The 22,850-nt window shown below is 44.6% G+C and overlaps 1 protein-coding gene and 1 long non-coding RNA gene across 2 annotated transcripts; one reads left to right on the forward strand and one right to left on the reverse strand.

The window, feature by feature from the left end:
* Positions 1–540: 540 nt before the first annotated feature.
* Positions 541–6,752, reverse strand: LOC139811611 (uncharacterized). The gene is made up of 2 exons (XR_011731681.1): positions 6,330–6,752; positions 541–760 (listed from the first exon to the last, which is right to left on the reverse strand). It is a non-coding gene; the product is annotated as an uncharacterized lncRNA (long non-coding RNA).
* Positions 6,753–15,008: 8,256 nt separating this feature from the next.
* LOC139811566 (interstitial collagenase-like) lies at positions 15,009–15,719 on the forward strand. The gene has a single exon (XM_071775840.1). The coding sequence runs from the start codon at positions 15,009–15,011 to the stop codon at positions 15,717–15,719; it is 711 nt and encodes a 236-aa protein (XP_071631941.1).
* Positions 15,720–22,850: the final 7,131 nt, after the last annotated feature.

Raw genomic sequence — 22,850 nt, forward strand, 5'->3', positions numbered from 1 at the left:
GATGTAGAAAAGAAAACTAACGAGTTGAAACTTGCAATAATAAACAGTAATGCGATAGCAATGTCGAATGCTAATATCAACGATATTGAAACGAAATTGAAAGTGGTATTCTCTATTCGGACGATAGAAGATTTTTTATTATTTGAAGAGGCGATTGGTACATCAGAAGAAAAAAAGAAAGCTTTGGTGAGTAAAAATATTTTAAAATAACACTTGATTACTTTATACACTTGTTGTGAGCGCACAACGCACTTGGCAACCGAATTGCCAAGTGTCAGGGAAATTCGACCCTAGCGACTAAAATCGTCAAGACCAAAGGTCCATCGAGGACCGATATCGCTGACGCGAAGGTCAGCGCGGAGCGCTGACCACACAGGTTAATGCTACCGCGGGCGATCCCGAGGTAGCAACGGGAAACCAATATAAGACCGCCGAATCGAGCGATTAGTCAGTCGGTCTGAGAACTCCACGACGTCGCGTTGAAACATCTACGAACTCTAACGAATCGCGAGACGGGAACACTAAATAAAGAACACCTCGTCCAAGCCAAGCTCTAGTATATTTAATAAAGTGTTAAAGTGGTGTTTAACAAAGTGTGATCATTAACCGAGCCCGCCAGACGCCCTCATCCCGATCCTTCCGAGCTCGCGAGCGGAGCACGACCCCTTCAGCCGTCTGAACGGCTAACATTGGTGGCAGCGGTGGGATCTGCTCCATCTACTCGCGCAAGAGGACCGGACTTCTGAGCTCATTCACACGCCTGAAACAAAACGAGCACATTAGTGAACGGCGGCAACATATCCCGGAGAGGAAAAGCCAGCTAAGACACGAGCGAAAAAGACGGTAGCAGCCGCGAGTGCAGAAGTGACACCGGAGACGGCCACGACCTACCGCACGGCATCACCGGCCCGAGCGACGACGCAGGGACACAGCGAAGCAGCATAGCAGCGCGGCAGGGACGCAGCGACAACAGGGACGCAGCCAAGCAGCAAAGCGGCCCGACGACCAGGCGATGCAGACGGACGGCAACATGCGATTCGTGGCGATATTGTAAGTGCGAAAATTATTATATCCCCGAGCGCTAAGTAGATGTCGGACGACCCGAACCGACAAACGCCCGTCCGACAAGCGTCGTTCGTCCATAGCGAGTCCGCGCACCGCGCTTCGCGTAATCTAGCTAACCCGGTGAGTGCGACGCGATCCGAAAGCGAAGGGTTAAACCGGCCCGCTGAAAGCGAAGGGGTGAACCGGCCCGCTGAAAGCGAAGGGTTAGACCGGCCCGCTGAGCAAGACGGATTAGACCGAGTTCGACAAAATTTAGATTCGCGTTTTGCCGAGGAAGAGACGCCCGTACTATCTCCGAACGTTGTCATAGAACGCGAGTTTCCGTTCGACGAAGTAGACGTAAGCGTAACAGGCGAACGCGAACACCGCGATAATAATACAGAGCGACCGACTCCGACAGACTCACTGACAGACGTCTCCGACGTCACGCCGAGCCACGTGTCACAACGAGGAGAATTTTCCCTCACCTCATACGACACCGACGTATTTGACCCTAACGAGGAGGACTATACGCCTAAAGCTCTCAAAATGAGTCAGACGAGAAACGCGACTCCAAGCCGAGAGAACCGCGAGGAAAGTCCGGACCCATCTAGAGTGTCCGAACAAGCCGTCACCGAAACGGCGCAAAATGGACCGCCCGCCAGGCGATCTCAGGCCCCAGAGCCGACGCGATCCGAGTTGAGAGCCCCGGACGCCGTAATTACTGATTTAATTAATCTAATACGCGACATGCAAGAACGCATGGACCGCATCGAGGCTACGGAATTCGACCGATCAGCCGAACTCCTTCGCGCTTTTCGCGAATTGCAGAATCGCGTAGGCCGGATGGAATCCGCCACATACGATTCCGACACGCGAGACCGTCGCGTACACAGCCAGGGCCCGCTGGATATCACATACGGACGAACGCGTAGCGACGTCCGGAACCAACCGGGTCTAGTTACCGGGTACCTCAGCCTTAAAGAAGCGCGAGCAATGATACCCGAGATCAATGGAGATTCGCGAGAACGCGTCCGAGAGTTCATAAACGCTAGCACGTATGCTATGAAAAATATACAGCCGACCAACGAGTCAATGCTACTCGAAGCTATTCTTTGTACGAAATTTAAAGGGAAGGCTATGACAGATTTCGACACGCGCGATATCCGCGATTTTGATCAATTAAAGCGCGAACTCGAGACAGAATATTTAGGAAAACGCTGCACGACGCACTTGCAGCTGGAATTTAATTCGCTAGCGCAAAAGCCCGGCGAAAGCGCACAAGAATTCGGTAGGCGCGTCGAGAAATTAGCGCGCGAATTGTATGAAGCAATGGAAGAGGGTAAAGGCCACACGCAGGAACAGCAGAAGGCCATCCTTGAAAACATAAAAACTCAAGCGCTGCATAATTTTCAGATCGGATTGCACGACGATATAAAGCTGTTAGTAAGAGCGCAGCGATACGCAAGTTTGCAAGAAGCAATAACCGGCGCCAGCGCGGAGGAAAAGGTTAGAGGCCCCTCCCCGCGGAGCGCGCAAGCAACGGCAAAAAATAAATACCCCGCCGCGAATACGCGAGGCGCGGGAAATACCGTAGGACAATGTCACAAGTGCGGAAAGAACGGTCATTACGCGCGAGATTGCCGTACGGGCCGACAAGCAAACAGATACGCGTTGCCGAAACCCGAGAAGCCTAGCGGCATTAACACGATAGAGTGTTCATATTGTAAAAAGGCAGGGCATAAGCGCGACGAATGCTGGTCGTTAAACGGGCGACCAAAACCCGAGCGACCGCGCCGAACGAAAACGGAAGCAGTTAAGAAAACGCCCGTGAGTACTGTCAGAAAGACAAGGACACAAGAATCTAGCGAGGAAACATCCTCTCGCAGCAGCAGCGAGGAGGATGAGAAGCCTAAAAGGAATAAGGCGCGCGCCGCCGAGACATATCGTGTTGCACAGATAAGCAAGAAGCACGAGGAAGGCCCGCTAGACTTAGTGACGCTGCCCGTACAGGAGGCAGAGAAAGGAGAAATGGACCTGTTATTAGATTCAGGCGCAACACTCACGTTAATAAAAGTGGGAAATTTGAAAGCGAAAGCGATGGTGAAGGAAGAACGGTTAGCGCTAGTCGGCGTAACCGGACACCAGATTCACACGATAGGGAAGATAAAAGCCACTGTGGATCTCGGAGATAAAAAAATTCGCCACACGATGTACGTGGTGAAAGACAATTTTCCCATTGAGTACGAAGGCATTTTAGGAAACGACTTCCTCTCAAAACACAAAGCAGATATTTCAAATTCGAAAAAGCGATTAAAAATCGGCTCAGCTTCCTTTAAGCTCCGACCTTTTCGCAAGGTAAAACTTCCGCCACATAGCGAAACAATCGTGGAAGCCGTCACCGATCATAATCGTGTCGGCATTGTGCGGAGCGGCGAACCCGCCCCAGGGGTCTTTATCGGGCATTGCCTAGTGCAGCCCGTCGAATTTAAATGTCCGATTAGCGTATTGAATGTGACGGACAAGCCCGTGGAGATACTCACTCCACATGTAACTTTAGAAGACCTGCCGCCGCCCGACACCGCGGACGTTCTCTCGTTACGCTCGAGCGACGAGCGCGAGACCATCGCCGAACGACAAAAGAAAGTACGCGAGCAAGTACAGCTCGATCACTTGAACGCCGAAGAGCGAGCAGCCGTAGAACAAATTTGCGATGATTACTTTGATGTGTTCTATATAGACGGCGACCATTTAAGCGCGACTACCGCAATAGAGCACGAGATAAATATCCGGCCAGGTAGCGCGCCCGTGAATGTGAAACCATATCGGTTACCCGAGAAGCATAAGGCCGAAGTGAAAAAGCAAATAGAAAAGATGCTCGAAGACGGCATAATCAGCCCGAGCACGAGTCACTGGAACGCACCGATAATAGTCGTTCTTAAAAAACCGGACGCATCCGGAAAAGTGCAATTTCGCGTGGTTATTGATTTTCGGAAAATGAATGATCTCACCATGGGAGATTCTTTCCCCATGCCGAACATAACCGACATATTAGACCAATTAGGTAACGCGAAATATTTTACCGTTTTAGATTTGGCCTCGGGGTATCACCAAATCCCCATGCATAAAGACCACAAAGGCAAAACAGCCTTCTCCACTCCGGATGGGCACTTTGAATTTAATCGCATGCCTTTTGGTCTGAAAAACGCACCGGCAGCATTTCAGCGGCTAATGTACGCGGTGCTGGCCGGCCTGCTAGGGCTGAGATGTTTCGTGTATATCGACGACATCGTCATATACGGGGCGACGCTAACGGAACATATCAGAAGAATAATAGCCGTGCTACTCAGACTCCGAAAATACAATCTAAAGTTAAAACCGAGTAAATGCGCGTTCCTACGAAAGGAAGTCGTGTACCTGGGTCACGTGATTTCGGAAAAAGGAATCTCACCGGACCCGTCGAAACTAATAGCTGTCAAGGAGTTTCCGACTCCTAAAAAAACTGAAAGACATTCAGTCGTTCATAGGCCTAGCCGGGTACTACCGAAAATTCATCGAAAATTTTTCGAAACTAGCCAAGCCACTGACCAAGCTCACTAGGAAAAGAGAAAAATTTATTTGGTCAATAGAGCAGCAAAACGCGTTTGAATTATTAAAGGAAAAATTAACAACCGCGCCGGTGTTAAATTATCCCGACTTCAATAAAGAATTTATAGTGACGACAGACGCGTCAGATTTCGCAATAGGAGCTATCCTCTCACAGGGAGTAGTCGGCCAAGACCGACCGATAGCGTACGCCAGCCGCGTATTATGCAAAGCGGAACAGAATTATAATACGACGGAGAAAGAACTGCTAGCCATCGTGTGGGCAGTCAAGCATTTTCGCCCCTATCTTTATGGCGTTAGATTTAAAATAATAACCGATCACAAACCATTGATCTGGTTATTCAATGTTACCGACCCCGGTTCAAGATTAATTAGATGGAGGCTTAAATTAGAGGAGTATGATTACGAAATCATACACAAGGCAGGGAAGAGCAACTTAAACGTCGACGCATTGAGCCGTAACCCGATAACAGAGGCGTCAGCTGTGCATACGATACAGCAAGAAGAAGAAGATGCGCCCCGAGAATACTCGGAGGAGGAAAAGAAACAGATACTATACGAGTATCACGACTCGCCTATCGGAGGGCACCAAGGAGTCACACGCACTTTAGACCGAATCCGATTGCAACACGATTGGAAAGGTATAACAAAGGATGTCGAGACTTACATCGGCAGATGCGAATACTGCCAAAAAAATAAATTAAGCAGAAAAACGAAGATGCCAATGGTCATCACGGACACGCCGGAACGACCATTTGAAAAATGCGCTCTCGACATCGTCGGTCCGTTAACAGTTACAAATCAAGGAAATAAATATATTCTGACGTTTCAGGATAATTTAACGAAATTTAGTAAGGCGATACCGATCGAAAATCAGGAAGCCAGAACCATCGCCAAAGAATTCGTAACAAAAATCGTGTTAGAACACGGAATTCCGGAGAAAATTCTCACGGATCAGGGCACGAACTTTACAAGCGAAATGTTCAAAAATACGTGCAAATTATTGAAAATCGAGAAGATTCAAACAACGGCGTATCACCCTGAGAGTAATGGGGCACTAGAGAGATCGCATCGTACTCTCGCCGAATACTTGAGACATTATATAAATCAAGATCAAACTGACTGGGACGAATGGCTTCCTTATGCGATGTTTACATACAATACGACACCACACTCTACTACAGGCTTCACGCCTTTCGAATTGGTCTACGGGCACCGACCTGACCTACCGACGGCCCTAACAAAACCGCCGAAATTAACATACTCATACGAGGATTACGCAAAAGAACTACGAGAGCGAATCCGCGCAGCGAATCAAATCGCGAGAGAAAATACGAAGGACGAAAAAGCGAAATCGAAACTACAATTTGATAAAAAAAGCAAGAAGGCAACCTTCAAAGTAGGCGATAAAGTACTACTTTATGACGAAACGATACGACGAGGCCGCTCAAAGAAGCTCGACTCGCAATGGGTGGGACCATATATTATTTTAGAAAAACACGACAATGTAAATTACACGATTAAAATTAAACGAAAGACGCTACGCGTTCACGCGAACCGATTGAAAGCGTTAGTAGAGGAATAAAAAAGCACTCACATTAAAGCAAAAGCAAAAAAAAAAAAAAAAAAAGGCAAAAAAAGGGGGAAAAAGAAAAGAGAAGAAAACTAACAGTACTCACCTAAAGGTCACCACGTCGCACGACGGAGACTTCTCTCCCCCCTGTGGCCACATCCACGGTAATCCTCAGGGGGAGGATATCAGCCCGAACTGCCTCCTCGTACGAGGGAGGCAGCGAGTCAGGCGATTCAGGCTCTGCAACCTGGGCGCGGGGAGCTCGAGCCACCCGCAACCAGTAGGTGCGCAAACACGCATCACACGTGGATGGCGCGAAAAATCGGTTACATCTAAAGCAACGCATTTTTCCTTTTTTTGGCACTCAAAGCACACTAACCGTAAAGAACCGCTTGGAGGCTAGCAGTAGACTAACGCAAAAATGCGCTACTCAAAAGAAATGACACTTGCTGACAGATAAAGTCAGCATAAAATAAAAGATAAATAGAATACCCCCAGGAACATATTCATATTACAGGCTAGCTATCACCCTACACCTTGCAAGGGAAATGACGTCAGAGCCGTTACCATACGAGATGACAGCGTTCACTGCCGAACCCGGCATATATTACGAGAAAATCGGACAACTCCAGCAAACGAAAGCAACATGGAAAATGGCAATACGCATAGACGTAACAGCATTAAACATAAGATATCAACAACTTCAGGAAAACCTAGCACGCATCGAAGAAATCTGCAACCATGCCATCAGAAGCACCAAAAAACACATGCCAAATCACGCTCCAAACTATTAGGCGAGAAAATAGTAAAATGACACGCAACCTAGAGCAACTACAAACCATTTACCGATCACCCCTAAGTAAACGAGGCCTGATCGACGCTGTAGGCCAAATAAGTAAAACGTTATTTGGCACCATGGACGCTGAAGACGCAAAAATCATAAATGAGCAAATACAGTTGCTAAATAATCAACAACAAACATTGCAACACGCGGCAAAAAATCAATTGAAAATCATTAATGCTACAATAGGTCATATTGAGAAACTAGAACAAACACTGTCATATAACGAAAATTTAATGGCTAACGTTACAAGAAAACTAGAAGAACAGCTTATGTACAGAGAGGGACTAGACGAACAACTATTAGTATTAAACGCTATTTTGAATGACCTCACGACAGACATAAACGACATTACAGACTATCTGACTCACGCAAATCACAATATTTTATTAACGCGCGTGCTCCCGATCGAAAAAATAATCATAGAACTAAGAGAAGCGACCTCACACATAGACAGGAGATTGAATTTTCCATTCAAAATACAAGCCGAAAACTGGAATTCTATCCAAAAATATCTAAATGTAAACGCGTATTATGATAACTCGAACATATATACTATTCTCGTATTCCCATTGATAGCGTACCCAACATACGAAATTATAAAAATCACTCCTGTACCGATACACAATGACCATAATGTTTTCACACTCCTAGAACCCTCTCATACCCTACTAGGAATAAATCGAGAAAATCACAATTATATAATTTTAAAAGAAAGCGATTTAAATGAATGTACGCGAGATAATACCAAATTCACTTGCGCTCAAAATCTCCCTGTCTATTTTATAACTGCGAATGCGCCGACTGAAATACAACTCTTCGTAAAAACGTCGAGATATATAGAAAACCGAAAACAGCGTCACATAATCTCAAATGTAACACTCTGGATTGCAGTATCAGAACCCCAGACATGGTTATTTTCCACTCCAAAAACAACCGACATAATAATTCAATGCAAAGAATTGCCAGAAAATAAAGTAAAACTAGAGAAAACCGGAAAAATCACATTACGCAACAGTTGTAAATTAACTACACCAGATATATATTTAGAGACCAAAAACCGAGTGTATAATAAAAATGTAAAAATGTATTTACCTGAATTTAATGTAACAGACACAATAGAAAAAAGCATAACAATAAGCAATAGAATAGAATCCGATAAGGAAATAAATTTGGAACCAATAATCAAAGATCCGACAGAATTAATAAAATTAAGCTTGAATCTGGAAGAAATCAAAAAGGAAATGGAAAATAACCAACCGAACATTTTCACGAATAAAAATATTATATATCCCGTAGGCTCCACAGTCACAATTGTAATAGTAATAAGTATCATAGCTGTAATCATCTATGTAATAAAGAAAAGAAGGGACCACTAAAAAATTTATAATACAAAAACAATCATGTAAAATAGCATAAGACACCTAGATTGTAACCCCTCAAGGAAAAGAAAACACACATAAATAAACGAAAAACTACGTTTTTCTTTTTCCGCGGGGGGAGGGATGTTGTGAGCGCACAACGCACTTGGCAACCGAATTGCCAAGTGTCAGGGAAATTCGACCCTAGCGACTAAAATCGTCAAGACCAAAGGTCCATCGAGGACCGATATCGCTGACGCGAAGGTCAGCGCGGAGCGCTGACCACACAGGTTAATGCTACCGCGGGCGATCCCGAGGTAGCAACGGGAAACCAATATAAGACCGCCGAATCGAGCGATTAGTCAGTCGGTCTGAGAACTCCACGACGTCGCGTTGAAACATCTACGAACTCTAACGAATCGCGAGACGGGAACACTAAATAAAGAACACCTCGTCCAAGCCAAGCTCTAGTATATTTAATAAAGTGTTAAAGTGGTGTTTAACAAAGTGTGATCATTAACCGAGCCCGCCAGACGCCCTCATCCCGATCCTTCCGAGCTCGCGAGCGGAGCACGACCCCTTCAGCCGTCTGAACGGCTAACACACTATATAACTTATTTTTGTTTATAGATTAAGTGGAATCAAATTTTGATATTTGGATTAACGTGCATCAAGAAATGTGTGCGAAGGATAATGACATCAACGCTGTCAAAAACCGCTGAAATGGAATATTCAGCCTATGGGAGGCAAACCCACGGGAAAGGGAAACGTGATTTTAGTAAGACGCAAACGTATTCATGTTTGAACGGTTAGTATTGCTTATATATTGTTGACGAAATGTTTATAAAGTTATACTATAACAAATAACATAGAAATATATGAATGTGTTTTGCAAGCGTATTACAGGAAAAATTTGGTGAACACGGTGAATTATACAAATAATTGCCGAGCGTTATAAGTCGGTGGCTCTCCGGAGCTGTTGATCGGAAAGGAGGCCGAAAAACACGAAGGTCTTCGTGTGTCACCGAGTCATAATTTATGTTGTAATATAACGAGGTATTTTTACAATTTATCAGTTTTTTTATTGCTTGATGGTGGTTTTATTTCATTCATTAATTAAAAATCTTTAATATTAAAGGGATAAACCGCTGAGGTCAACGTAAGCTTGCTGGATTCGCAAAGTGTTGATAAAACAAGCTTGATCAAACGTTGACAAATTTCGATGATGCAAGTAGGAATATCGGAGGTACGCCACGACAATTCGTGCTACATGTCCTGAGATTTCGGTGCTAACGTAATAGACATAACAAGGAAAACTATTTTTCTGGAGATCGCTACGCGTCTTTGGAGAATTACGTCGGATATGAGCATACTTAAGAGTTTCGATTCTTAGAAGCGACGATATGCTGTTTTCGCTTTCCGTCGAAGAGAACTCGCAGAACATCAGTATTACACACGCGCGAGAAGCCATATACCTGCTGTTGTAGTTTATTAAAGAAAAAGTATCAATAATTAGATAAAGACCGCGTCTTGCTTAGGAATTTGCGTTAATTACCAAAGAGTTTGCTATCAAAATATTATTTTTTGCGTAGATTATTAGATTAAAAATAAGTCAACAATGTGTCGATCCAATTTTCGATGAAACTTATATACGAACTGAATTTAGTTTATTATACTTTATAACGTGGTAATAGAAACGCGTGATATTTTATTTTTATACAAAAAAAACAACGGTATTCCACGTCGATAATTGAATTATTTATGAACGAAATGGAATAGACATATGATATATAAATATTGTTTGCGAAGATTGCTAAACTTGTACTATTATATATTGCGCTATTATGTATTGCATATGTGTTGCGCAAGTATTTTTCGTACTTTATTATTATTATTATGTTAATAAACTTTAAACATTAACTTATAAACTATGACTGATTTTTAGACAAATGGTAAATGTTAATACTATCTATCTATCTATCTATATTCACACATCCTACATTTCTTCTTCTTTTCCCCTTCCCAGTACCTGCTCTCTCTCATCTCATTCCCTAATCTAAACCTCGCCACCCTTCTCCACCTACTCTCTCCCCAACCCTTCTTCAGATATCCCGGAATACCCTCTCCTTTTATTACCTTGTACCATTTATTATATTCCGATTCCTCGATCTTTTCCCATCTCTCTTTCCTTTGCTTCTCCTTATCTCCTCCAATTAGCTTTCTATACCATTCTTCTCCACCCTCTCTCAGCCTTTCCAGTTCTTTCAGCCCCACTCCCCTGTCTTCAAAGAAACTTCCTCTCTCCCGCTCCCAGCTTGATTCTTCTCTCCCTTCCTTCTCCCTTCTTTTCAACCCTTCCCAATATAGCCTCGCCAGCTTATAAATAAATGTTGTAACGGCCTATCTTTCGTATCGAACGCGGACTAGCTCGCCTGGATCAGATCGATATAAATGGTCCAGAGACAATAAGTTAGTTTGTAATGCACACGTAACCTTCCTTTTATTTAACTCGGGATTCGGTATTACACACAAAGAAGACCGCTGTAGCTTATATCGGACGGACGGAACGCGGTATGTTACAACGATTCGGCAGTGCATGTGCACTCGGGCGGTAGGACGGACGAACGGAATGCGGTATATTACAACGATTCGGTAGCTATTAAGCTGATAGCGATGGAACTCGGTATTCGATAGTGCACTAGCTACCCTCCAGTAATCATTACATAACTATACAGAGAATGACGGAACGCGGCTTTACACACGGTGACGGACCGCGGTATATTACAGTAGTGCCGGTGCACTCGGGCGGTAGGACGGACGAACGGAACGCGGTATGTTACAACGATTGGTAGTGCATGTGCACTCGGCGTGGAGTACGAGACGCGGTATTACACTCTTATGCGGACGCGGTATTTTAAACCCGGGCAGGAAGCGCGATCTGCAACGCGGGGAATTTGCGGAGTCCCGTGGCTGCGGTAACGAGAACCCTCGTTCCGAGGCCGAGCACGCTCGACCCCGCGGAACCGTGCCGTTGGGGGTTCGTTTCGGGCAGGAGGTCGGGTACACCTGAGAACCCTTAGTCGGGGCACAGAACTCTGGACCCCGTTTTGTATGTTGCCCTAGGATTTGGACGGTGGGCTTTGTCGGGAGCGGCGGAACGCCGCACAGTGGGCCGAAACGCCAAATTAGCGGACATAATTTAATAACTTTTTGTCTTTTCGAGAAAATTACTTATAAATTGGTATACACGGGTTTTTGAGGTCGCTGATTCCAATTTTATGGTTTATTTGAATAAATTCAAAATGGCGGATCCAATATGGCGGTTGCAATCACAGTTCTATGTAACATTTGTATTAAAAACCTGTAATTTGAAGTTTTTGGGTCACTTATTTCATTTTTTTGCTTATTTGAAGAATTTCAAAATGGCGGATTCAACATGGCAAATCTGAAATTTTAAACTAGTTGAATATTTATAAGAATGGTTCTTTTTTTTACATTTTTTCTCTTTTAATTTTTTTACACTTTCCTTTTTTATTTTTTTAATTGTTTAATTTTTTAAATTTTTTTTTTTCTTGTTTACTGTTATATTTTTTTTTAGTTTTTACAAAGCATTTACTTTATTTTCGCTGTCATCATCTTCCTCATCATTTCTGTTTAATATTCCTGGGTTTCGATTAGGAATTCTTTTGTTTCGGGGAAAAAAGTTTTGTGAGATCGTTTTGAGATATTCCTGAGGCTAGAAATATAACGATCAGACGAGATAAGAAGAATATCTAACAAATCGATATTCGTTTGTTCTCTCGAACATTTTCTTGTGTTGTTTTCTCTAAATCGCTTGAAATCCTTATTTCTAGCTTCTTGTGCCTCTTCGGAAGGTTTTCCAATTGGCACAACAAACTTTTTAATTATTTCCGATCCATGAATTAAAATCTTATGTACGGTTGCGGACATGTAATACCAACCGTATAATTTCACATACAATTTTGCTGTATCTGCAGTGTATTGAGCAAATTTTATTACATTTATATTACAGCCAGATGCCATTGCTTGCAATATTACAGCAAATCTTTTAATTAGATTTTCGTCTAATCGTGTAATTTCTGCCGTCATCGTTGGATTTTCGAAAAATTTGCGAGCTGTATTGTCGTCATTACTACCTATTAAAAGTTAGCCCCTTACTTTTAGAATTAACATATTTTCACGGTTGTGCTGAATTGTGCTAGGTTTGTGCTATATTGTGCTCGAATATTATAACCATAATATGAAAAATACAAAAGAAAATTTAAAAAAACGAATTTTTAGGTCAGCCCCCCATTTTTTGAGTTGTGCTAAGTTGTGCTAACATTGTGCTAAAATATTATTTAAAAAAAATAATAACAGAGTTACGATAAAAAAATAAATTATATCCAAAAATGATTTTTTTATCGTAACTTTTTTTGTTATTATTTTTTTTAAATAATATTTTAGCACAATGTTAGCACAACTTAGCACAACTCAGCACAATCGAAAAAATTGAAAAAAACAAAAAGTGGGGGGCTAACTTAAAAATAATTTTTAGGTCAGCCCCCCACTTTTCGTTTTTTTCAATTTTTTTGATTGTGCTGAGTTGTGCTAAGTTGTGCTAACATTGTGCTAAAATATTATTTAAAAAAAATAACAAAAAAAGTTACGATATTTTTTTATCGTAACTTTTTTTGTTATAATTTTTTTAAAATAATATTTTAGCACAATGTTAGCACAACTTAGCACAACTCATCACAATCAAAAAAATTGAAAAAAAAAAACAAAAAATAGGGGATTGACCTAAAGAGAGGTCTTAGGTAATTAATATTACATTCACCACTAGATTATTACAAATCTGAATTATAAAATTTGAGCGTTCAAGAGTAAAGTGCTCTTTACATTGTTGTTTCTAGAAAACCGGAAGTTGTGCTGAATTATGCTAGGTTTGTGCTATATTGTGCTCGAATATTATAACCATAATATGAAAAATACGAAAAAAAAAATAATTTTTAGGTCAACCCCCTACTTTTTGTTTTTTTCAATTTTTTTTATTGTGCTGAGTTGTGCTAAGTTGTGCTAACATTGTACTAAAATATTATTTTTAAAAAATTATAACAAAAAAAGTTACGATAAAAAAATCATTTTTGGATATAATTTATTTTTTTATCGTAATTCTTTTTGTTATTATTTTTTTAAAATAATATTTTAGCACAATGTTAGCACAACTTAGCACAACTCAGCACAATCGAAAAAATTGAAAAAAACGAAAAGTGGGGGGCTGATCTAAAAATTCGTTTTTTAAAATTTTTTTTCGTATTTTTCATATTATGGTTATAATATTCGAGCACAATATAGCACAAACCTAGCACAATTCAGCACAACCGTGAAAATATGTTAATTCTAAAAGTGGGGGGGGCTAACTTCTAATAGGTGTCATTACTCGTGCCTGCTCCTTGCCTCACAATATCAACGTTGAGTCCCATTTTATCTCTAAATTCTCTTTGAATCCTTTCTTTTTCATTCTTTTTCTTTTTTTTATTTTTGTCAGACTGGACATTCCAGGATTTAAATGACAAATTGTACGCAATGTGCATTCAAATGAGCGAATTCGGGCGTGTAATACCGACATGCCATATTTGAAAGGCACCGGTGCCGCGTTTTGCGTTTAAAGAATCGGTCGCGTGGCACCCGGCGGGTGGCGATTGGGCACGATGCCTTGGAAAAGGCGCATCGTTACAATGTAAATAATAAATATAAATAAATGTAAATAATATAAATATAAATAAATATATAAAATTAATTATTTAATTATATTATAAGAAATAATTTCGCATTTGAAAGTGATACGTTCTTTCCAGCATTACGGCGTCCTCGTCCACGCGAACGGTGAGTTGCAGACAGGGGGGCACTTTTTCAGTTATACTCCTCACACGCAGCTGCAACTGCCGCACCGTGTTACAATAATTTTCCACCTCCCTCGTCAGGGCTGTGGTGTGAATTTGTAATAAATCACACACACTTTTTAAGTTATTAAGTTTCTTCATCGTCTTATTAAATTTGATTTACTCAAGAGTTCGCTGGAAGAGTGCGAATAAATTACACCTAAGTCTAGTCTCAAGTTCTTATATATAGTAAGAAAAAATGTTGTAAAAAAAAATATACTAAGAATAGCATTTTTTGCGTCGAGGAAAAATACATCGAGGAAAATAATGCATTTTATCAAACCGACTCATCCGCCGGAATCGACGCGTTTTCCCACCCGAGACCCTGCCGCCGCATCTATCCGCGCCGAGAAAACGCGACAAAGGGAGGATATCGCGGTAAAAAATGTAATAAGAATAGCGTTTTTTTACATCCGGGAAAAAATACATCGAGGATAAATGCATTTTATCAAACCGACTCATCCGCCGGAATCTTCGACGCATTTTTTTCCCACCCGAGACCCCTGCCGCCACCTATCCGCGTTATCGCTAACGAGCGTCCTCGCGTAAACGTTCGCATCCGAAACGCTCATCGAGATTGCGCTCAAACCGCAACGCGCAGTCATCGCAGTTCCGCCGTCTCTCTCTCGCTCTCGACGATGTGGCTCGCGCGCGTAATCGCGTTAACCGCGTGTTTTATCGCCGTGAGATGCATCAATCCCAAAATTACGGACCAAAATTACGCGCTCACGTTCAATTACCTACAGAAATACGGATATCTGTCCAAAGATGTGGACGCGGTTCCAGCTCAGAGACAAAACGACGTTCTTCGCAAAGCCTTCGAGGATTTTCAGAATTACTACGATTTACCCAGCGATGGAACGCCTAACAACGAAACGCTGCAATTGATGAGTAAGCCGCGATGCGGTTTCCGAGATATCCTGAACCACGGAACGAAAGCGAGTTTATCCAAATGGCCGAAGACGCACCTGACGTGGAATTTTTACGTAGCCGACGAAGCCGAGCTGAGCACGGCGCGGACCGCGTTCGACCTGTGGTCGCAGCATTCGGCATTAACGTTCGAACGCTCCGAAACGAATCCCGACATTATAATATCTTGGCGACGCCTACGTCACTATAACACGAAAACCAAGGTAAACGGACCAATTTGCTCGGACAGCTTCGACGGTCCCGGTAACGTCCTCGCCCACACGTCTCTCCCGACGGACGAAGCGGGGTTCGTCTCCGAGGTGCACGTCGACGGGGACGAACCGTGGCACATTTACATCAACAAACACCCCGCGGATAGGTTCTCCCTGCATTACACGCTGACGCACGAGATCGGTCACTCTCGGATTGTTGCACAATAGACGCAAAACATCGGTGATGTTCGCGTTCACGCCCGACAAGCAGTATCCGGTCAAGCTCGACAAAAACGACATTGCCGACATTCAACGTTTGTACGGTGAAAAAATTACGAACGAGCCCCCGCAGACGCCGGCGCCGCCAATTCCGGACCTGTACAGCCTCGATCGCGTGAACGGGATATTGATTTTGGAAAATCGCATGTACATCTCGTACAAGCGTTACGTTTGGTCGATCGATCTGGACGGTAGAACGTACAACGGGCCTTTAGTCCTTTCGCATCACATGAGCTTTTTTCACGACAATTACACGCGCGTGACCGCCGCCTATCAATCCTCGTCCGGCGATCTCGTGGTGTTCGTAGATAATTTGGTATACTTGGTTCAATATCCGGAATTTAGTCTGCGGCCAGGTTGCAAGACCTTGCAAGACCTTGCAAGAACTCGGATTTCCCGAAAAAACGATAATCAACGGAGCGGTGAACACCCACAGAGGACGTTCCTTCGTGGTGTTCAACGGTAACTTGGTGGGCGAGATAGACGAATGCGACAAGGACAAAAGAGTCGCCAAATTTACGCCTCTCGAGGCGACGTTTCCCGGAATACCGACCGGCGTGACGTCGATCTTTCGCTGCGTCGACGGCAATCTGTACTTCACCACTCGAATGCAGTTCTACAAATTCAACGAATTTACGAGGACCGTCTCGTTGGCTGGTAAATTCGATCTGCGGATACTAAATATCGTCTGCCCTAAGGCCGAACTGTTGCAGCAGTTGCGCGATCTCCTCGATCGAATCGTACGCCTCAAAGATAATTTAACGTCACCGGCGAGCGATTATTCGGACGATGACGACAACGGCGTTCGGGTTTCCGATCGCCGTATCCGCTGAAGGAAGTAGAGGACCGCGCAAATTTTCCACACCACGTCAAGCTACACCACACATCGCGCGACATAAGTAAGAACTTTCCTACTTATACAGATGTGTCCCCCCCCAAAGCATCAGTATCGCATCGCCAGCCGAATACGACGCGTCGGAAAAAATCAGAAACGAACGGTTACTGCAGCGCGCGTGAGAAATGTTCCCGATGTTGACCGATCAACCCGCGCCGAAGGGTATTTCCCCTCGCGAGGCGGATTCGGAGGTGAACGACAACGGCAATAAAATACGAAGGATCGATCCGACGGACAATCACCATCGTCATCATCATCGGGAATCGCGTTCCAGCTCTCACCTTCTCACTGACATGCCCGTCGAATTGCCCGCAGTGCGCGTCCTGACGACGCGTTATCTGCTGACGACGACTGGCTACAAGTACATAGCCATATGTATCACGATTAAGTTACCGTGGTACAGTATACATACCACGCCTTCGTACGTGGATATCGCCCTGGGAGATAAACAAGGCAGGGAGGTCTCCCTGACGCTCGACATGTGGAAAAGACTGGTCGAGCGCAAACGCGACATATTGTCGTCCATGCAATCCATCCTTGATGGAACCCCCCCCCCCCCCCTCATATCGATCGGAGGAATGACGCTGCGATTCGGATTGATCAACAACCTGTCGATCCTACGTATGGAGCTACCCAACGCGGCTCGCGTGGCGATGGCGCTCAAAACCCTGCTCACGCTGTACGATCTCCAATTTTGCGTCGATCGCATCGTCTCGGCGCTGAGCACGGCGACCGAGGAGGTCGACGCGAAGTTTTCGCGCTATCGGGAGATAGCCGCCAACGCGATCAAAGTGGAAACTTCGGCTCAGACTGCGATACTGAAGAGCGAATTCTTCGATCCTAACAACATTGTCGACTGCGAGATCACCGCGTTCTGTTTCCGATTCTAATAATGTCGCGACGCGCGTCTACAAATATATATTCATACGCGCGAAATAATGTAAACGCACGTCGACGTGCGTGTATTTTTTCAAAATAAAAAAACTACGTATCTTATCTGTGCGCTCTCTCTTTCTTTTTTCCCTTTTTTCCCAGATCCGTATACCTATCTCTACACGACCACGCTTACTCCCGAAATTGCGGCGATCGCGTCATCCGCGATACGCGGGGAAAGATCAGAACGACCTTCAAACCGAGAAAAAACAATATCGAAGAAAGATGACCGCGATCTGCAAATGGAACGACCTTGAACGCATTTTTCGCGCGCTCACTCGCACCAACGCCGCGCGGGACGTCGACAGGAACGACCTCAAACGAGTTCGAACGAGTTCGAGCGAGTTCGGACGCGCCCGGACGCGCGCGAGCGAAAAAAATTAAATCGCGATTTTCAAAACGGTCGATAACGGCGGGAGCGCCGCTCCGAGCGACCTCTCGGAACGCCCGCGTCCCCGCACTGAGCCCTGTTGGCGACCCTGCGGCGCGATATTCCTAATTACCCGCCTAGGGAATTTACGTCCTACAAGGTCCCCACAAATACCAGTAAATAGCCGTCCCCTCGCGTCGCGCTCCCCTTCTCGCCCGGCAAATATTAGTAAGTCGCCTAGGGACTTTTCCCCCCGCGACACCCCCCCACCGATGACCCTTAACACCGTCCCTCGACCCCCTCGCCCACCGCTTACGGCGTTCCTCCCGCGTCAACGAGGCACCCCCCGACCCCACTAACCGCAAGCGCATGCCCGAATGTAAAAGTTGCTGTTACCCTTCTACTTATACTGTTTACCCAAATACAAATATATTGTTAAATTTATTTTATATTCACGTAAAATTAATTGCAAATATTATTTTTATGAATAAAAATAGCAAAACGGCGTGCCACATAAGAGTCTACTTTTCGTTCTTTGCCATCAGCCATACAAGTAAAAAGAAAATAAATACATAACATATTTACATATAAGACGTATATAATAGACTGAGCATTCTCATAAGACAGTCTTGCGGCAAGATGTTAAGGACAGGACAAATCTGCTTGTAGTGCCGCTTTCCTTTTTTATTATTTGTAACGGATAAAATTTAAACATTTTATTAATTTCAATTTATTTTGTATTATTTGGATCTTATTATCATATCATATCCCGAAGAACCTGAAATAACTAAAACCGTAATAAAAAATGTAACATTTATCTAATATTGTAATGTTGAAGCGTAATACTTGACATTGCGACTAGTCCAAGTCGAAATTGATGTAGTCATTATACTCAAGATGTCGAGATTGAATCCGTAAAAATATCACAAGTCCAAAGTAAAAATTTCCAGTCTATTTTTCAGATTCTTCAATCACACACGTATGCACGCATCGCACAATCCATTCAATTCCGTTTTTCTTTATGTCAACTACATTTACAAGTCTGTCAAGAGACGATTCAATTTTGACAATACATTTTTAAATTTGGAAGACCAATGTTAAATTAGCGGTAGATTTGCTCGTATTTTTAGTCGTAACAAATCCTATTCCGCCTTTTTCAACGGTAACTTGATTTATCTCAATTTATTTAACAAGTTTGTATTACAATTTATTAGTCTTGGACTGGTTTAAAAATTTCAACACATTTACACGTATCTTTACTTGGAAAAATATTTCATTGTCCTTCAGTTAATTATACATATATACATATAATATATATGTATTATATGTATATTTAATATATACAGGGTGTTAGAAATAAAAATATACAGCCGAATAGGGGGGGAGGTAGCTTACGATAATTCCTTCGCGTAAACGGGATTTTCCTTCGCGTAAACGGGATTTTGTAGTAACTTACGATAATTTACTCCGCGTAAACGAGTGAATTATCGTAAGTTACTACAGAAGTAACGCTCGCGTAAACGTAGTAACAGGTAGCACACGTATTGCATAGGCATTGTCGTAGCGTCTTACGCCTTAGATAATATTATTAGTTTAGCTTAAATTATGTGTAATAGAAACATTTAATTTTAGTAAATTTAATTATTTTGCATGTCAAAGTTTACGAGGCTTACAAAGCTTTACTTTAACACTTTTGTTTATGTTAGAATAACTTTAATGGTGCGTGTCCACCTGCGAGATAATGGTGCGTGTCAACCTGCGAGTAAAACTCTCGAGAGTAATTCTCGCAAATGGACATATTCCTGGAGAGTACCTTGCGACCGTGCGCAATCGCGGCTCGCGTCACCCGTTTACAGGCGCCCAAGGTCGTGTTGCGCCGACTATCCGAGAGCGCGGTGCGGCTGCTAGCTCGGCCAGCGGAGCCGAATAACGCACCGATACCGGTCGCGGAGGCGGCAGTCCTGCTGATCCAGAGTCCCGGGGTCCAGGAACGGGGCCCGACCCCGACCGACGACATAGGTCTGCTGACTGACCTCGGCGCTCTAAGGAATATTGTGGAGATGCTCGAGGCCGAGCTTCCCGATATTCCAGACTTGGAGGCGTGCGCCCCTGAAGCGTCGGGGGCCGAAACGGCAACCAGAGGTGAACCCGCAGAGGAGGACTGCGGATCCACGGCGTCGTTCCGGAGCCCGGAGGGGAGCAGCGACTCCGAGGCGGACGAGGCGGAGCCACGCCGGAATTAGTTTTAAGTTGCGTGTTCGCGTTCCGAGGATGGGAGATACGATGGAGCGACAGCCATTTTCTTTTTTTTTTCTCTGTTGATTGCAGGTTTATTTGATCATTTTCGTTTATTTTGTTTTACAAGACTATTTCAGTAGCGACCCCATCCGGCGCAAGACTAAGGTTAAGTGATTGATACCGCGCCAGTATTTGATGTTTATTTGCGGCTCAGGCGGAAAAGCCCCTCGAGTAGAAATTATCTCTTTTAGTTTGTTTATGCGCATTTAGTTATTCCCGTCGGCGCGGGGACCGGATGTCGTGCGGCGGCACGACATAGCTTGAGCCCAACCACACTTTCCAGAAAAGGGGAGGCTCCCATGCGAGCAGCCAGGATGCCTTCCCACAACACGGCGGACGAGCCGAGACAATCCGCAGGACGGGCGAACGACGTTCGGCGAAATGGCGAACCACGTTCGCGAAATAAAAACTGATGAGCCTCGGCGACTCACCGAGCCCCGAGAAGTAGGCGACGCGTTGTAAAATAGCGGAAATGTCGCGCGAGAAGAAAATGGCGGACCGTCCGCGAAATGAGAAGGGGCGCGACGGACGCGGAAAAGAACGACCCCTGACCACAGGGGAAGACCCGCGAAACGTATCTCGCACGTTAGAATTATTGTCCGACCACGCGTATAAAAAATGGCGGACCGTCGGGAAATTCCGCAACCGAGGGGTTTGCGGAGAAACAATACGTCCCTGACGTAGGCGTGGGGCCCCCGAATGACACATACGGGGTTGGCGACGCGATGCGGGATCGTAAACGCGAAGTAGCGAACCGTCCGCGAATTCGCACCAGGTGCATCGTCTACGGGAGTTAAGTATCCCTGACACCGAAGGGCACTCCACCGAGCGTCCGAAACCGAGTCCCGACGAAATCCGTCAACCGGGGAACGAAATAGCGGACCGTCCTGAATCTCGCACCAGGTGCGTCATCCTCAGGGAAACAACGCCCCTGACGAACGGGGACGTCCCAAGAAGCATCCGTATCCGGTCGCCGTCGAAATCCGACGACCGGGGGCAAAGTTACGGAATCGTCCGCTATCTCGCGACCTAGACCTCTTCTACGGGGAAAGACCGCGGAAACCGCGTTACTAGGTCCCGAATAAAGGTCAGGAGGGGTCGACGTCGGCAAGCCTGGTGCTCTGCAGCCAGACGTCGTCCTCGAGGAAGTCGCCCGGAAGGACATTGTATGCGTGGTAATAGACCTGGCGCACAGGTCGGCGTCAACGGCCGTGAAGGATTATCAGCGGTGGAAAACCGCTACCTCGTCACCAGGACGGAGCGACCGCGCGAACGCAACGCACATGGAAATTTCCACGGGGATCGACGTAAACGGCGTAAACACCTGCGTGGAAAATTACCGAGGTAATATGCGTAGTTCGCGAAAAGAGAAAGCGGAATAAGCGTCGAAGTGGGGGCCGCCGATACCGATGGTGGGGAGCTCAAGCGAGACAAACAACTCGAGGCAGTCTCTCGGGGATGTTCGTACGAGCAACACGTAATAAGCCTCGCTCTTTCGTCGTCGCGCTAAGTCACCGCGAACGTTATACGAGTGCGATAATTACAATTCGACAACATTCATAACAACCGGGAACGCCCGCGGAACGCGTTAATTGTCGCCTTTACATTGGCGAACGGTCATTTTGGGCCGAAATAACTTCGTGCGTCGTAGATAAACGGGGCGTCTGTGCCTACGTATACGAGCGTCCGACATTTTGTGTGACTTCAACTTTTGTGAACAACCATCACTGGAAATCAATAATATTGAATAAATTAAACATCCTTTTCGTAAAAAATTTCGAAAATTATTCAATTGGACTTACCTTCTACTTACCTGATCCATTGGCGTCGATCACTCGAAGTCCCTCGTTGATCCTGGATTCCGGTGGCAGCGACGATCCTGATCGGCGACGGCGATGATCCAGCGGTGGCGGGAACCTGAAAAAAGAAGATTAATTAGTCTAATTGGTAGTTCGAGATATCGTTCGATACTTACCTTCTCGGTGGTTCAAAGGTCAAACCGAGTGGCGACCGTTGATTTCTAAGGACACGTAGCGTTGATTCGTGCCTCCAGTAGTACCGTCCGGTTACAACCTAACGGAGAATGAATCGCAGCTCTCGGCGAGCGAACTTGTCAAGACCTACTCGCAAATTGACACGACGTTATTTTACTCTCGGAGATCAGCTCGCCAAGCTCGAACGCTGTTCGTATTTTGAGAGCTACATGTTGAGAGTAAAAACCGAGATGGCAAAAGTTTGTTTCTTTGATGACACAAAAGAACTTATTGAATAATGTGGAAATCATGAACTATTGTAGAATACTACTGTGACAGAAATAAAAAAATAAACGCGTGGTCGCCACGCGCGTTAGAAGTGAACTTCTGAAGGCAAGGCTTTGCCATAACTTTTCTGAAATTAATACAAAAATAATGCAACGGAATTAGTCACTCCAAGCCGCCCGCAACTCGAAAATATAGGGTGCTTTCCAGTAATCAACACAGGCGACACTGTGTTACACAGTGTCGACACAACTGCTTTCCAATTATGACCCAAGTCGACACAACTTGACACAGCTCATTGTCAGAAGCAAAGTCGGGCTAGTTGT

The sequence above is a fragment of the Temnothorax longispinosus genome, chromosome 4 (genome assembly GCF_030848805.1).
Source record: "Temnothorax longispinosus isolate EJ_2023e chromosome 4, Tlon_JGU_v1, whole genome shotgun sequence".
NCBI classification, from domain to species: Eukaryota; Metazoa; Arthropoda; class Insecta; order Hymenoptera; family Formicidae; genus Temnothorax; species Temnothorax longispinosus.

Bases quoted from the DNA above. Each gene is read 5' to 3' on its own strand.
- LOC139811566 (XM_071775840.1), top strand. From the start codon at position 15,009: ATGTGGCTCGCGCGCGTAATCGCGTTAACCGCGTGTTTTATCGCCGTG.